Below are 15,648 nucleotides of genomic sequence, written 5' to 3'. Positions count from 1 at the left end.
TATTGAATGACAACAACGTGCTTGTACCTCAAGAATCTGTTGTAACCGATGTTGCACCGTTGTGTTTTTCGTCGCTTAACCACGCTGCTTCCTCGTGTGGCTGCGTTTGTTTTGTGTAACGTGCTCCTCTTTGGATCGGAAGCTGGCTATCGATAGGTCCGTTATTTCGAGTCCCGGGGTACAGCAACGGCGTGACAGGCTGTCGGATCTTTACCGTCCTGACCTGTTTCGGACAGGCGGCACAAGCAAGGTGAATGGCTAACGTGGGCGAGCACATGCTTTAAGCCTTCAACCCGGCCGGGTGTGTCTGAGACGCGGAAGTTGTTGGCATGAGGTGGGTGGGTAGAGGCATGAGAGGTGGAGGGGCGTTGGACAACGTCTCGTGTTCACTAAACTGCTAGAACATGTTTTACCTAGGCATGTATTGAGATGCATTCCCAACTTGCGCTCCTCCGAGGCTGTCTGAAACATGCGTTGGGTTGCTGGAACAGTTCCCTAAGGTGGGTGGGGGAGGTGGAGGAGAGGCGGAGGGGCGGTGGAGGAGGCCTCATGTTCACTATGCAATGCGATACCATCTACCTAGGTATGTAGGAGTATCGAGATGCATTCCTAACTTGCAATCCTCCGAGTCCGTCTGAAACATGTGTTGGGTTGCTGGCACAGTTCCCCGCCCGGTGGTCCCAGCTCGCCCTAAAGTTGTTATCCCTGACCGAGCTACTGCGGCACTCCCCAGCACCTCCCTCTCCTTGCCAGCGCCGCACTGAAGAATCCTCTGCAGTCGCCGTGGACCGCTAAGACGCCCGTGAGAGAGCGGCATTGTCACTGTTCCTAATCCAGCCGTCTCCACCGCCCAGACCTAGAGTTGGTGTTTCTCAGCTACTTGACACCCAACATCCACCACGACTACACCGACTTCCCCTCCGAAGCGATTGCGGCCGCCACGATGAACAACAACCAGCAAGGCAACCGCCTGCAACTCAACTTTGGCTTCGGCGGCGGTGACCGAAACAACCAGCAGTACCAGCAGGAAGTCGGCAGAGCATTCCCGACGACGCCCTCGACGTTCCCGCAACCTGTATACCCCAACCAGGCCGGCCAGCAGGAAGTCTGGGGCGCCCAGCAGCAGCAACAGGGCAATGGCTACAACGGGGGCGGGGGCTACTTCATGAATCCCTACCAGCAGGCACAATACCAAGGGCAGCAGGGCAACCTCCAGGCGCCGGGCAGCCAGCGCTTCGACCAGAGCGCCAATGGCCTCGCCCAACAACTGTCGCACCAACACCTTGGGGGCAGCGGTCGCTCTGGAAGCCCGTATGGCCGACAAGCCTCACCGAACCCTGGACGCCCTCGCACCGCAGACAACAGAGGAGGCTATGGCTACGGAAGCCAGGGTGGCAGCTCGGGGCCCCGACAGCCCTCGCTGTACGATGAAGAGGCGCCGCAACGAAACCCCACCAAGTACACGGAGAATGTAGACAAGCAGGCTATGGTGTCCAAGAGTCTCATCAATACATTCTTCAAGGACAGTGTCCAGCGGGCTCGCGACCGAAACCAAAGGTGGGATTTCTGGACGTTTAGTTGAGCACTACTGACCTTGCTACAGGGCTCTCGAACTCGATGCCCTTATGAAGGAGACGTCCATCTCCGACAGCCGGAAACGGTCCAAGGAGGACAGCATGCGCCGTGCCGAAGTCGAATACCTGCGGTTCCTGCGGACAAAGGAGAAGCCCGAAAACTTCTCGACACTGAAGATTATCGGCAAGGGTGCTTTCGGAGAGGTCAAGCTGGTGCAACGGCGCAACGACGGCAAGATCTACGCGCTCAAGTCGCTTGTGAAGCAGGAGATGGTAGGCAGTCCTCGTTCGATATCCACCTGCAGCATTAAGCTCACACGCCACAGTTCAAGAAAGACCAGTTGGCCCACGTACGGTCAGAACGTGACATTCTCGCAGAATCCGACAGTCCATGGGTTGTCAAGCTGCACACAACCTTCCAGGACAACACCTTCCTTTACATGCTTATGGAGTTCCTGCCAGGTGGTGACTTGATGACGATGCTGATCAAGTACGAAATCTTCACTGAAGACATTACACGTTTCTACATGGCCGAGATCACGCTTGCGATAGAGGCTGTTCACAAGCTTGGTTTCATACACCGGTATGTGTTTAGTAGCGACACCAAGATAAACTCCTAACTCTTCCAGTGACATCAAGCCCGACAACATCCTTCTCGACCGAGGCGGCCACATCAAGTTGACAGATTTCGGTCTGTCGACAGGCTTCCACAAGGAGCACGACGCCAACTACTACAAGAAGCTGCTCGCCGGCGGCGCACACAAGTCGAACCGCGACAACCGACAATCAATGAACCTCGACCAGATTCAACTGACTGTCAGCAACCGTACCCAAATCAACACATGGCGTAAGTCTCGTCGACAGCTCGCCTACTCGACCGTCGGTACACCCGACTACATCGCGCCGGAGATCTTCAGCGGCCAAGGTTACGACTACAGCTGTGATTGGTGGTCGGTAGGCACAATCATGTTCGAGTGTCTGATCGGCTGGCCGCCGTTCTGCGCTGAGGAGCCACACGACACGTACCGCAAGATTGTCGACTGGCCGCGTAACCTGCACTTCCCTCCCGACCAGCAACTCGGCGCCGAAGCTGAAGACTTTGTCCGACGGTAAGCGCCTCTATCTCACACTACCTCCCCAATCATCCCAGTGACTAACTAACTTGCCCAGGCTCATCTGTGACGCCGAACACCGCCTCGGTCGCATTGGCGGCGCCAACGAAATCAAACAGCACCCCTTCTTCCGCGGCGTCTCCTGGGACGGTCTCCGCCGTATCCGCGCGCCCTTTGAACCCAAATTGCAGTCCAACATTGATACTCAATACTTCCCCATCGACGAGATTGACCAGAATGATACCTCGGCTGCTCACAGGGCGCAGGCCGCACAGGCAAACGAAGACGAGTATGCAACCAGTCTGCCCTTTATTGGGTACACGTATAAGCGCTTTGACGCGTTCCGCGGGTCGTAGATTGGTATTTAGCTTGGTGGGTTGATTAAGGAAGAGGGATGGGGGTGTTAAGGGAGGAGTGGTCAGGATTCCTGGGGTCGAGAACTCTCTCTTACCGTCGTCTATCTGCCGTTCCCTTTTGATAGCATGAAGCCTGAATGGGAAGGAAAGTGTCCTGGCTGGCACGCACCACTGTCACATCATATCATAACCATATACTACATAAACCTTTGCGCACAGCGCGTGAATGGAGTAATGGCTGGTAAAGGTTTTCTTGATCCTCTGTTCCTTGATCCTCTGTTACTAGGGTTGAAGGTCACGTCAAAGAAAGAAGAATGAAGCGTGTGATAATAGTCATGGTGGCTGATGTGCTTGTGATGGTTGAGGTTTGAGAATTGCTGCTATTACTACATGTGACATGCAACTTGCGGCCAAATATCCGAATTGAAACTCCTGTACTAATGCTCCTGAGATGCCAAGTTGACATATCTCCTCTCGCTTAAGTTCCTCCATGTGCAAATGTCGCTGTCATGTGTGAAAAGCTCCGTCGCTGGATCTCTTATCCCCGCTGTGCGTGCTGATATTGATGTACCGAGATCGCTGGAATTTCGTCCGTGTCGCCGCTTCGCCGTCCCGCCGTGTGGTGTTGTTTCGTTGGAAGAGTTGGGGGAGGTGCGCGTTCATCGGGCTTCGAATTGGACCATACTGGATGTTGTGTTAGTGAGGTTATTCGTGTAGACACTGCTGTATGGTTTTCGTCTTTGTGCTGTAGCGCGATCGACGCATTCTTGTCTCCTCTTTCGCGCTCTTCTCGCTCTGTATGCGCATGCGCTGGAACGCACGCATCCGCACTTTTGCCCTCTCCTCTTCCCAAAACACATCGTTTGCCCTCTCCCTGCATATCTCTTATCCCTCCTCCCGCAAAACTGGAATCGCACTTACCGGTTCGTCCTCTGCTTATAAAGCACACGATGCCCACAGTTCCTGCACCGAATCGGCTCTCCGCGCTTGAGCGGAACGTCCATGTCGCAGTCGCCGCACTTGTAGTGCACAGTGCGCGCCGTTGCGTCGATTTGGCTGACGGTTGCTGGGTCCGTGGTTTGCTGGGGGTTGTAGGCCGTGGACATTTTCGCGGTGGTGTTGCGTGGGTGAGATTTGGTTGCAAGAGGGGGTGGACGGTGGGTAAAGTGGAGGGAGGGTGTGAGATATGAGGTGTGGTTTGGTGTGGTGTGAGGGTTGGAGGCAGAAATGTTTAGGTTGCGATGATGGTTTGCGCCGAAAACCGAGGGTCGCGGTGGCACGTGCTGCGGGCTTATCGATAGCGCACCTAGGACTCAGGGCAAGGCGCGTCTGCTTCTTCATCGATGCATCTTCATCAGTGCAGTGTTATTCTTCAGCCGACCAGACCTTACAGCAGCCCGCATCACTATTAGTGAAGACAGTGTCCTCTCTGCCGAAGCTCTCGAACATGCAACTAACGTCCATGACGCTGCGAATCCTCGCAACAAGCACGAGCCCATGAGATAACCTCTACATTCAATCTTGGCAACAACGCGCACAGATCGAGGCGACGAGAAGGCGACCAGTCTCAATATCCAGAAGCCTATCTACAGTACTGTAGGCCACCCAGTATGTGGCACGGTTCGGTCCTTCTCAAGCTTGATCTTGCGCGCCCCTACAACTCGATGGCATACCACACTTCAGCCCCTTCCTCGATCCCGACCCTTGTCGGATGTGTCCAATCAAACTGTGGATCAGCGATAATACTGCAAGATGTGCGCATGGAAGGTATAGTATGTCGCACGAGGCCGTGGTTACCCCGCCTCGATTCTATGGCTACTTAGGTCTGCCACGCCTCCTTCGTGCAGGCATGACATAGTGTCTCGTCGCTTTGCCCGCACCAACACAGCACTCTCGGCTGGCATTTCTTGAGGGACTGTCCTTTGGTAGATACACATCCTAATCTGTTTCTTGAAACACTTCGATATTCGACGTTTATTCACCACCTCGCCTTACGCTTCACTGGTGCTATGCATCAAACCCCTCGGCGTCATGTCTCATATCATCCCTAGCGTGGCGAGACTGAGACCTGAAATCCGTCTCGCCGAAGCGGTGTCTCAATTCGAAGCCAATCTGTCTATGGTTGAGAAGGCCAGTTTCCGAACAGATCGATCGAAAGCGCTCGAATCGCCTCCCGGCCCCAACAGTGTCATGCGGGTCACTGCAGATATTGACAGAGCTCAAAAGGCTGGCAGTCGATGTTTTGGACCACGGTTCACGAATTTCTCCATGGCGTTCAACAATTCGCTGCGCTTGGTGACGTAATTATTGGAGGATCTCAAAACATCATCGCATGTGGCGTATGGTCGCTAGTCCGCATGTCGCTGCTGGTAAGCGTGTTCATCTCATTCGAGTTCGGTCATTCGGAGCAAGAAGCGTTGGAAGGAGTGGATTCAACTGCTGACTATGGACAGGCGTTGGTCAACTCCTCGTCATATTTAGAGAGACTTTCACTGATCTTCATGGATGTTGGTCGCTCAGCTCCACGATATCAGGCGTTGGGACTTCTTTACCCCCGGTCAAGACTCCTCCAGTCCCAGATCAACGAATACTTCATCGTGGTAGTGCACCTCTGCAATCGTATCATGAAGTTCGCCCGGAAATCAACCTTCTCAAAGCTAGGCTATACGGTGAATGACTCGGACGTGAGAGAGTTGCAAGCTGAGCTCAACCTTTGGGCAAAGTCAATAAAAGAGGAAGTGGATCTTTTGTTGGCTCAGAAAATCGATATGGAAGTCCAGACTAGTTCAGCGTTCAGAGCTCTTTCAACACGACATGCAAAGGCAACTGAACATCAACGGAAACTGGCAGAAAGGCTCCGCATCCTCGATATGTTCTCAACACATGATTATGAGACACCCTGGAGGCGAATCCGCAAGACCGGAACTACTACCAGCTTTTTGCAAACCACCGAATATCATGACTGGAGAGATTGCAAGGCGTCAACTACGCTTCTCTATAGAGGCAGCATTGGCTCGGGTAAGACTGTCATGATGGCGAATATAGTCAACGATCTCGTTGCTCATATCGAAGGCACCGATGCTGTAGTTGCTTATCACTTCTGCGAGCACGACTCATGGGATCTAAATTGCCAACGAGTCCTTGGCACACTGGTACGACAAATACTCGAGACTGTACCGGACCTGACTACTTTGGACCCGCGACACAAACACTCATTCAGTGTGGAACAGTTCGTAACTCTGCTGTATGAGGTTGTTCCTCAGTCAACACACATATGGATAGTACTTGATGGACTACACAACTGTCTCGAAAAAGACAGAAATTACATCTTACTCGGGATCAAGGAGCTCCAATCAGTTCGGGATGTGCATTTATGTGTATCACATCGCGTGGACTCTCATAGTCTAGCAGATATGCCAATATTCCGCCCTGCTGTTGTCACGCTACAGCCCGAGAACGCCCAAGACATTGAAGCGTTTGTGGACACTGAACTGGAACGCTGTCTGACAACCCGTAAGCTGGTTCTCGGGGACCCCGCTCTTATATTCGACATACGGGACGCTCTAATGAAGGGCTCGCAAGGCATGTTTCTTTGGGCGACGCTACAAATTGAGTCATTATGCTCGATGAAGACTGATAAAGAGATTCGCGAAGCACTTCTTGATTTACCTCGCAATCTTACGCAGGTCTATAATCAAATACTGAACCAGCTGCAGCAACCTGGTCGAACTTATCAAACAGAGATATTCAAAATCATCACATCTACGATGCGACCGCTTACAATGGAAGAAATGCAGGAGGCCCTGAGTGTCACACTTGGCGATACAACCTGGGACCCCTCGAAGCTTCTGAACAGCGTGGATTCGGCTTTGGCAACTTGCGGCTGTCTCATTACCGTGGACGAAGAAGACGGCACGATACGTACAGTACACCCGAGCGTCAACCAGTACCTCATACAAAAAGATCGAGAGGGCCACAATGGCGGGGTTTGTCTCGACCCCGAAGAGGCCCGAACGTTCACGGCATCGATAATGGTAACCTACCTTGGCTATGGCCTTTTTGGTACGGAGCTATCGAGCCCCCTTCCCGCAATGCAGTTGGGATCAGCGCCTTCTCATATTATCAGCTCAACACTAGACAACTCCAAGTCCGTCCAGAGTGTCGCCCTGAGGTTTTTGAGGTCCATGAAAGAGTCGCAATTTGACGCAACAAAGGTTCTTGCCGAGAATCTCACGTTGCAGTCCAAAGTCAGCGCTCATCGATTTCCCTTCCAGTACTTGGCGAAGCAATCTATACTGATGTATCTATATTTACTCCCGATGCTACTCTGCAGTACCTCAGAAAACTTCTTTCGGGTCCTCAAGCAAGGGACAGTACGCCTCAAAACCCCGGCCGGGATAGTCGGGATAACCTGGGTTGCGCTCCAACCCCCTGGGAATACTGACATAACCGATCTTCTCAACAACCTGAGCCTTGAGGGGGACTGGAGCGGTAAACTGGCAATCGACATGTACCGCTTGCTTCCCAATGTGCTCCTCCGGGCGATCCACCTTGGTCACGAAGAATCGATCAAGTACCTATTAAACATGTACCGCCCCCTCTTTCAGGACTACCCCGCCGCAGTAGAAGGGATTCAAGGCAACGTTCCCAAGGTACTAAGGGATCTGTGCAAGTATCACTTCTTCCCGGGGTGTACAACGCAACCAACATCCCAAGAGCTTCGACACGTGCTCCTCGGGTCCAAACCAAAACCATTAACACAAGCTATACGCACACGCAACAAACATGTATCATTAGCACTCATAGAAGATGAGTTCATTATGGCTGATGATGAAATGCTTGAAGAAGACGGGGCGATTGAAAGCGCTGCAAAGTTTGAAACTGTGGGAATTCTGGACGCGATATTGTGCTCGAAGAGTTTTGCACACATATCGGCAGAAGATTCGCGTGAGCTCATTCAGAGGCTCCATGCCGATGAGAAATCTCGAGACATAATGTTTCGCGTACATAATCGGCAGCAGCAAAGACCGGGGCCTCGCAATGAGATGTTTACGTCCCTTTTCATGTCCACTTGGAAAGCCTAGCAGCGATTCTGCGCGACTTAGCAATTAAGATAGCATTAATTTTGCTAGAAGGAGCATGCTCTCTAATAGCAAGCTTTGCTCTCGTCCCCTAGACTCCTACACTCAACTCCAGATCTTCCCGCAGCACCAGCAAACATGGCTACCGACGAGAAAAAGACCCAGATGCAGTTCGAGGAGAACATGAGAGCCACCATCATCTGTAAGTCTTCATCTGACTACGACTTCCTCACACATCTGACATCATGTATAGCCCAGGCTGGAGCAATCTACGGCCCAAAATAGTCCGCGGACTGCACTTTCGACGTTGTCACTTCCGAAGAGAAGGGGGGTCCCGACCAGGCGACTGGATACGTCGCCTGGGTCGTTGTCTACCCCGGCCCCTCTGCCCCGTCCTTCGGCCGCCAATGGAAGCCTGTTCTGCGGACATACCGAAAGATCAACTTGCAAGCCGCGTACGAGAAGCTCATCTACACTCTGCGTAACCAGATGGCCGATGTGATGCGTAAGTGGAGAGACATCATGACATTGCATATAAGATCAGTCCACTGACGAATGATCCCAGGTCAAATCGATCAGACTGCCGTCGCGACCGAGAAGTACGAACAAGGCGATGAGTAATATGATCCTTAGCATATGGGCTACTAGAGTTCATCAAGATGTGAAGATCGCCCGAGAAGTCACCGTCTGTTTACAGGGTCTGGAGACCTTTACGTTTTCGGTCTGGGCTTTGCTATTTGCGGTCACGCCATTACAGTTTAGCAAAGGCAAAACAGCCCTGCTCAAGTGAAGGAGAAGGAAGGACCGCAAACTGTCTTGGTGCACGTATGCTACGATAAATACTCTGCTTTCCGCTCCTTGCTCAGTCCTGCACTCTTGCATCCCTGATCCCAACTCGAAACCTAACATCTACTCCAAATCCTCGCGCGACAACAGCAAACATGACCTCCGCAGCAGTGGAAGAAGAGGCGCTCAAAGCCATCATTATCTGTAAGCTTGATCGTGACCACATTACTCTCACAAATGAGAGAAGTCGCAAGATTAATTTACTGTCGCGACTACGTTCATGCTAATGCAGTCCAACAGCTCACGCACGCGTGGTTTACGGTCCCGGATACCCTGCCGGTTCTGTATTCGATGTCGTTAATAGTAGCATTGAGAACCACACTCGTTTCAGGTCTCATGTCGTCGTTCACCCCGAAACTGAGCCATTTGTAGCAGGCGAAGTTGTGCCCGGCAAGTGCACTGTGGTCATGGCATCCGTGGAACACCCAAACGTACAGAGTAGCTACGAAGCTATCCTTCGGCATCTGCGCCTTCAGATCCATGTAGTCGTGCGTAAGCAGAGAATCATAATGATAAAGGAAACTCAGTTACTGACGAAAGGTAGACGGGTAGAAGCCAGACTAGCACCAACGAGCCAACAGCAATGGACTTTTTGACACTGGAACAAGGTTTTGGATTCGTCTGTAAGAGGATCTGTGCGTTATGTTTGCTCAGTAGTAGTCATGTAAAGCTATGAGGAAGGAAATTGGCTTGACACATGTAAAACAGCTTGAGTAATGTGAATACACGTGAAAGATGGGTATCGCTTCTTGGCACACAAAATGACTATAACCAGATCCGTTCTCTGCTGTCTACTTCCTCTTTCTTACGATAGGTTCGAAACGCCTGTCCCCTTCAGCGAAGATGGGAGATCACAGTCAAGTCATGCACGAAGAGGCGCTTGTTGCGCGCATACTGTGTACGTCTGAGCGCACCCAACGTCTCTCTGTCCATCCAGCTAATGTAGTCAACAGCACAGGCTCGTGCCATCTACGGTCCTAAATACCCCCATGGCTCCACATTCGATGTCATTTACAGCAGCAAGATATCTACAGGCAAGAACCTTGTCGTATGGCTCATCGTTTATCCAATGCCAGACATTGCTGCCTTCAGGCCTGGAAAAGCTGTATCGAACGAGTGGACTCCAGTTCTAAAGTCGCGGCGCATAGACGAAAAAGGAACTGGCTCCACCCTTCAGCGAGGTTACCAAGATCTTCTGGGGGAGCTACGTAACATGATGGTCGAGACTATGGCTTCCATGGGTAAGTAGAAGATTGCGATGATTTGAGAGAACTGCTCGCTGATAGTCGTCAGAGAAGACAGAGGAGACAGAGAAGTTAAAGAAGGACGACATCAGCACTGACAAGTAATCAGCGCTGAATCCAGCGGCTTGCGGCTAAGCTGTCAGTCGACTGATAGAAGGATACATGCATTGAGTCACTTCGCCGGCAATCATAGAGAGCAAGGCAACGGGTTACCGCACTGGCAAATACGACTTTGGTAGGGTCAAAACGAAGGTGAATGTGAGATGTATGTCAGCGCTTCGGCTCACACATAGTTCGCAATAGACCCTCTACTCCTGATTGTCTGCTTCTCGCTCTGACTCTCTCATACTCCCACGCTAAGACCAAAACCCTGCGCGACAACATCCGGAATGTTTGACAACTTCGAGAAAACCGGCGGCCAAGATCAATCTGAAGAGACGCTTAAAGTGGCACTGCTGTCGTACTGCTGCGCTCTTGGCATTGCCGAATGTGGACTAATCGAATGCTGAAGGTGGAGGTGGGCCCGGGATTGCGTCTTGTGAAGTACCATGGTAACCATATAGACAAGAAGAGTCTGATAATCGCAATCTCTCTTATTTCATTGAGGTGCACTTTTGCGCATGTAGCAGTGATACATTGCGGGAGTTGTGAGTGGCTCGCTTGCTCTACGTTATCGCAGTACCTAGGTACCGTTGGGTAAAGTGGATAGCATCCAAGATATAGCATCGCACACAACTGTGAGTCGAACAAGAGGGAAAGCAATAAAATTTGCACAGTACGGCGGTACCTAAGTATATAAGAAACCTTTCGCGCAGCAGCTCCAATTTCTTTAAAAGTCTTACTCCAAAAAATAAATTACCACCAACACAACAAGTCGTAGAATACACAATGTCAGAGACAAAAGCTAGTGCCTGGCCCAGACCCGAATCCGTCATGTGCGAGAAAGAGATGAAGGCAGAGATCCTGCGTGCGTAATGCTATTCTTCGGTCACATCGTACTTTTTACTAACTTGTGACTAACCCGCAGTACATGCTCGTGTTCTATATGCCGAGCGTTCTCGTTTTGGTTCACATTTCGACATCATCCACAGCACGACCGACACCTCCAAAGAGCCTTATTACGAAACGCACCTTATCGTCAGTGTCCCATCGGATTATTGTCGAGCAGGAGACTGGGAACTTCTCATCTCGGTCGGCAAGAATAAGACTTTCGCGGACGGATTGGATGCTCTCATGATAGAACTTACACAGCGGCTGGGTAAAATCATCGGTAAGCACGGTGGCCGAAGACGAAAAGCGCGAGAACTAACTGAGCGGTTCTATTACAGAGCAGAAGAGAAAGGGCCGTGATCAAGTACCTATAAAGGTTCAGGAGCGCCGCGAGGACAGAGAGGCTAGAGAGGCTAGAGAGGCTGAGAATGAGAGAAGATATCTCTAATCCATTCGATGGCGGAACTAAGAGAAGAGGCCGACTGGCTAACGGGACCACCGCGACTCGCAGCAAGAGTCTTGAACTAGCTGCACTCGACTTGGCTTACTTTTAGATCTTCTTCGATTGGGTCGCTGAGCTGATGAGCATCGCTGGGAAGGTGGGAAAGACATCCTGATGTCAAGGGCAGTGAGCACACAGCCAGTGCACACACTCAGTTCCATACCAACACTGCTTGAGCTACTAGATAGCCTCCAAGCCTTTAAGATGAAGCAATGATCATCAATACTCCAAAGTCTCCCTCGTGTGAACGTCTTATCGGTATCAGCGTGTCCAAAGGCTTAGATTTCCGTACTGTTGCGGTCCTCTGTATTCTCAGAGCACCTCACAAAGATAAAACATCGAATAGGTATGGAGCCTACGTCAAGACAAGATTTCACAAAATATATGATCTGATGGTAACGTAGGCTCTAGGGTATCCAGTTATCCTCTTGACTAACGCAAGGGCATTACAAAGAAACACTAGATCGAAGACGCGGCTTCCGTGGCGCGCTCTGGTACACCCACTGTGGCGAAGTCCGCAAGAGCCGCTCAATACGATAAGAGAGAGAATACGAGAAAGAAAGGTAACACGAAGAACGAAAGTTGAATGCATCCCAACGACGTATAAATATGTCGCCGACGTACGAATACCGAGTCGTTCCATCAATTACTCACTGTCATTCCTCTCCTGTTGATCATGTTGCGCTACCTCACCCTCGCATCACCCGCCCTCGCAAGCGCAGCCGCAACACCACCCGCACCATTCTGCCGCACAACCCCATCCGACGCATCCTGGCCCACACCCCCAGAATGGTCCACCCTAAACACCACAATCCACGGATCCCTACTCCGCACCGTCCCCGTCGCATCCTCCTGCTGGCCCTCCACCAACAACACCTTCGCCTCCCCTCTCTCCTGCCAAGAAGTCAACGACAACTGGTCGAACGGAACCTGGCATTCGCAACAGCCTGAGTCGATCGACTACCAGCTCTATGCGAATAACTCTTGTTTGCCAGATGAAGTGGGGAGTTGGTCGGAGAAGCAGGGCTGTACGATTGGGGGGTTGCCGCAGTATATTGTTAATGCGACGGAGGAGGTTGATGTGGCGGCTGCGATGAAGTGGGCTGTGGAGAGGAATGTGAGGATTGTGGTTAAGGGGACGGGTCATGATCTTAATGGACGGTACGCATTTCTTGTGTTGGACATGTGGATGATAGGAAGCTGACATTACCTCGACAGATCAAGCGGCGCTTTCTCGCTGTCAATTTGGACGCGCAACTTCCGCGGCTTGGCTCGCAACACAGCCTGGCGTGTCGCCAACAGCTCTTCGCCCGCAGAAGACGTCTTCATCGTTGGTAGCGGCCAGCAATGGGGTAACGTTCTCTCCTTCGCGACAAGTCAAGGCCGGGTCGTGACGACAGGCCAGGACCCCAGTGTGGGTTTGGGAGGCTACATCCAAGGCGGTGGTCATGGCCCGTTGGCTTCCACCTACGGTCTGGCATCAAGCCAGGTTCTCCAAATGACCGTTGTTACCACCACCGGACATGTGCTCATCGCCAACGAAGTCCAGAACGAAGATCTCTTCTGGGCACTGCGCGGCGGCGGTGCAGGACAATATGGCGTTGTGACCGAGTACGTGATCAAGCACTACCCAGCTCCGCGTAACGTCGTCATGGCGAGTGTCCAGATCAAACCCAAAGGTAGCACGAACGCCAGTATGGAAGCGTCGTGGTCGGCAGTAGCCACCTGGCTCAGTGCGCTACCCGATCTCATGGACGCCGGCCTTGCAGGCGCCGCAACCGTAGCAGTGGGAAGCACGGCACCGAAGTTCCTCCCTGATATCGACGTTTCAAACGGCCCGTTCACTGGTATCGGTCTCAACCAAGTCTTCTGGGCGTTCAACACCACGCCCGCGGCTGTCGAAGCGCTTGTGCAACCCATCTTGACAAACCTCCTCCTTCAGTCCAGCACCAATACAAGCACCACCGGCAACGACAGCTCTCTCGTCTCAACTTCAATGTCGACATCAACCCACCCCACCTACCCCTCCTTCTTCACCACCATATCCGGCGACAACGTCGCCGGCGGCGAATCCCTCACATCCTCCCGTCTCCTCGGCCGCGCCGAACTCATCCACACTCCCCACTCACAAGTCGTCTCATATTTGAAAACCGCAATGGCGAGTCGAAACACCACAGACCCAGGAAACTACGCCACCATCGGCCTCTCAGGCGGCCCCGGCGTACACTCCACCCCCTCCAAACACTGGGGTGCCTTACACCCCAGCTGGCGCACCGCGTACCTTCATTTCATCGCCACGGGCGCTACTATTGATTCGCGTGCCGCGGGGAGTGCGAAGCGCGCGTTGAGCATAGGAGCGGCGTGGCATGCCGCTGTCAAAGAGCCGATGTGGGAGGAGTGGGCGCCGGGTTCGGGGGCGTATATGAATGAGGCGAATCCGTATGTTGAGGGGTTCCAGAATGTGTTTTATGGGGATGGGTATGAGAGGTTAGTGGAGGTGAAGGGGAGGTATGATCCGAGTGGGAGTTTGTTTGTGTTGGCGGGGGTGGGGACGGAGGGGTGGGAGTATGATCTTGATAGTGGGAGGTTGTGTAGGGTTTAGAGGGGGGGTGGTATGGTGGATGGTGCGGTGGGGTTGTGGGGTTGGTAGATTGGATGCGCTCTGGATACCATGTCGAATGGGCGATACCGCACGTTTGATTCCTTGATGGTCTTCGACAATATGGCACGTTCTATGTGATTTCGTTGATAGTATCCGGCTTTCACATGTTGTGTTACGCGTCTGAAGGAAGACGGTGGGTCATGGTTGGCATTACAGTGGGGCGTATCGCTACAAGGCGGTCTGTGACAGGAGGTCAGCTATTGTGGGAAGAAGCAACAAGGTTTGGAGGAGGCGCGGTCCTCAGAGATATGAAGAGTTTCGTGAAATGTGACTGAATTAATCGTGTTAATTGGGTACTGCAGATAGCTCATCATGCTATGATCCCATTTTCCCTTCCGCCGCTGCCGTCCTAGTACGAGCCAGTTTGATATGGCGCCCGGCGTCCTCTTTTAGCCCGTAAGGGAGTCTCGTATATCGAGCTCGTGTGTCGTATGTGATTCGTTTACTGGCCGACCTTCTTAGTCTCCTCCTGGAGCTCCTTGATCTGTTGCTTGGTGTCCTTGCCAGTCTCGGAACGATCCGCCTTGACCTATACTCCGTTAGCCAATGCCCTCAAATTCCTGTTCTTCCATCTTCCTGATGGGGCAGATCCAACTTACAGCGCTCTCGCTGTCACTGGCAAGCTGCTCCTCCCAGTGTTGCTTGCCGTCCTTCTTCTTGTTGAGCTGCTCCTGCTTCTTCTTCTCGACCTCCTCGGCGCGGTTCTCAGAGTCTGTTCGCTCATGTCAGCTCGGTTCCTTCTCTAGGTGTGATATTGGCACGCGTTCAATGCTGTGATTGTTGGCGCTAAGCCGAGGTTGGCGGTGCGGACGTACGGAGAGCCGACTCCTTGCCAGCGGTGCGGGCTATTGACTGGGAGAAAGCGGCACGCTGAGCAAAGGCAAAGGGAGCGCGACGGGTCGCGAAGGCACGGATAGCGGACATGGCTGGTTTCGGGGGTGTTTATGTGGAGGGAAGTTTGCGGGGTTTCGGCGGTATAGCTCGGGGCTTCTAGCTTTGGGTATGTTTCGGTGTGTTCGTGTAGCTTGACAGGATGAAGAAGGGTCAATTGAGTCGATGGAGTATGTTAGTTGTATGGAAAGAGCTTGCAAACTTGGCAGATGGACGCTTCAGAAGGAAAGGTTGGTATGCTGGAGAAAACACACGTTCCTCGGTTAGTGGACGTGACTAGCTCCAGCACACGACGTCATACTTTCCCCGGCCGGCAATCACCATTACGAACATTGGCCGATTCCTGTCAGCCACTCGACGGAGCCTCATTAGTCATGCCTTTGCGACAAC

At 52.4% G+C, this 15,648-nt stretch overlaps 6 protein-coding genes across 6 annotated transcripts; 4 read left to right on the top strand and 2 right to left on the bottom strand.

Moving 5' to 3' along the window:
- Positions 1-943: 943 nt before the first annotated feature.
- Positions 944-3,042, top strand: COT1 (Cobalt uptake protein cot1; the record flags this gene model as incomplete). Its single annotated transcript, XM_049393597.1, has 5 exons — positions 944-1,557; positions 1,604-1,847; positions 1,901-2,157; positions 2,204-2,683; positions 2,745-3,042. 5 exons carry the CDS (start codon positions 944-946, stop codon positions 3,040-3,042), a joined length of 1,893 nt encoding a protein of 630 aa, XP_049238672.1.
- Positions 3,043-3,701: 659 nt separating this feature from the next.
- On the bottom strand, positions 3,702-4,148 carry J4E84_011041 (uncharacterized protein; the record flags this gene model as incomplete). The annotated part of the gene is made up of 2 exons (XM_049393596.1): positions 3,702-3,726; positions 3,964-4,148. The coding sequence occupies 2 exons, from the start codon at positions 4,146-4,148 to the stop codon at positions 3,702-3,704; spliced, it is 210 nt and encodes a 69-aa protein (XP_049238671.1).
- A 2,307-nt stretch (positions 4,149-6,455) lies between these two features.
- J4E84_011040 (uncharacterized protein) lies at positions 6,456-8,744 on the top strand (the record flags this gene model as incomplete). Its single annotated transcript, XM_049393595.1, has 3 exons — positions 6,456-7,694; positions 8,409-8,628; positions 8,689-8,744. 3 exons carry the CDS (start codon positions 6,456-6,458, stop codon positions 8,742-8,744), a joined length of 1,515 nt encoding a protein of 504 aa, XP_049238670.1.
- Positions 8,745-9,812: 1,068 nt separating this feature from the next.
- J4E84_011039 (uncharacterized protein) lies at positions 9,813-10,218 on the top strand (the record flags this gene model as incomplete). Its single annotated transcript, XM_049393594.1, has 2 exons — positions 9,813-9,867; positions 9,923-10,218. The coding sequence occupies 2 exons, from the start codon at positions 9,813-9,815 to the stop codon at positions 10,216-10,218; spliced, it is 351 nt and encodes a 116-aa protein (XP_049238669.1).
- Positions 10,219-12,381: 2,163 nt separating this feature from the next.
- On the top strand, positions 12,382-14,307 carry J4E84_011038 (uncharacterized protein; the record flags this gene model as incomplete). Its single annotated transcript, XM_049393593.1, has 2 exons — positions 12,382-12,866; positions 12,930-14,307. The coding sequence occupies 2 exons, from the start codon at positions 12,382-12,384 to the stop codon at positions 14,305-14,307; spliced, it is 1,863 nt and encodes a 620-aa protein (XP_049238668.1).
- Positions 14,308-14,809: 502 nt separating this feature from the next.
- On the bottom strand, positions 14,810-15,291 carry J4E84_011037 (uncharacterized protein; the record flags this gene model as incomplete). The annotated part of the gene is made up of 3 exons (XM_049393592.1): positions 14,810-14,896; positions 14,967-15,079; positions 15,183-15,291. 3 exons carry the CDS (start codon positions 15,289-15,291, stop codon positions 14,810-14,812), a joined length of 309 nt encoding a protein of 102 aa, XP_049238667.1.
- Positions 15,292-15,648: the final 357 nt, after the last annotated feature.

This window comes from Alternaria hordeiaustralica (genome assembly GCF_023758085.1).
Source record: "Alternaria hordeiaustralica strain BMP 2776 chromosome Unknown scaffold_53, whole genome shotgun sequence".
Taxonomy (NCBI): domain Eukaryota; kingdom Fungi; phylum Ascomycota; class Dothideomycetes; order Pleosporales; family Pleosporaceae; genus Alternaria; species Alternaria hordeiaustralica.
Note: the sequence above shows the minus strand (reverse complement) of the source record. Positions and strands in the feature narration are given on the sequence as shown.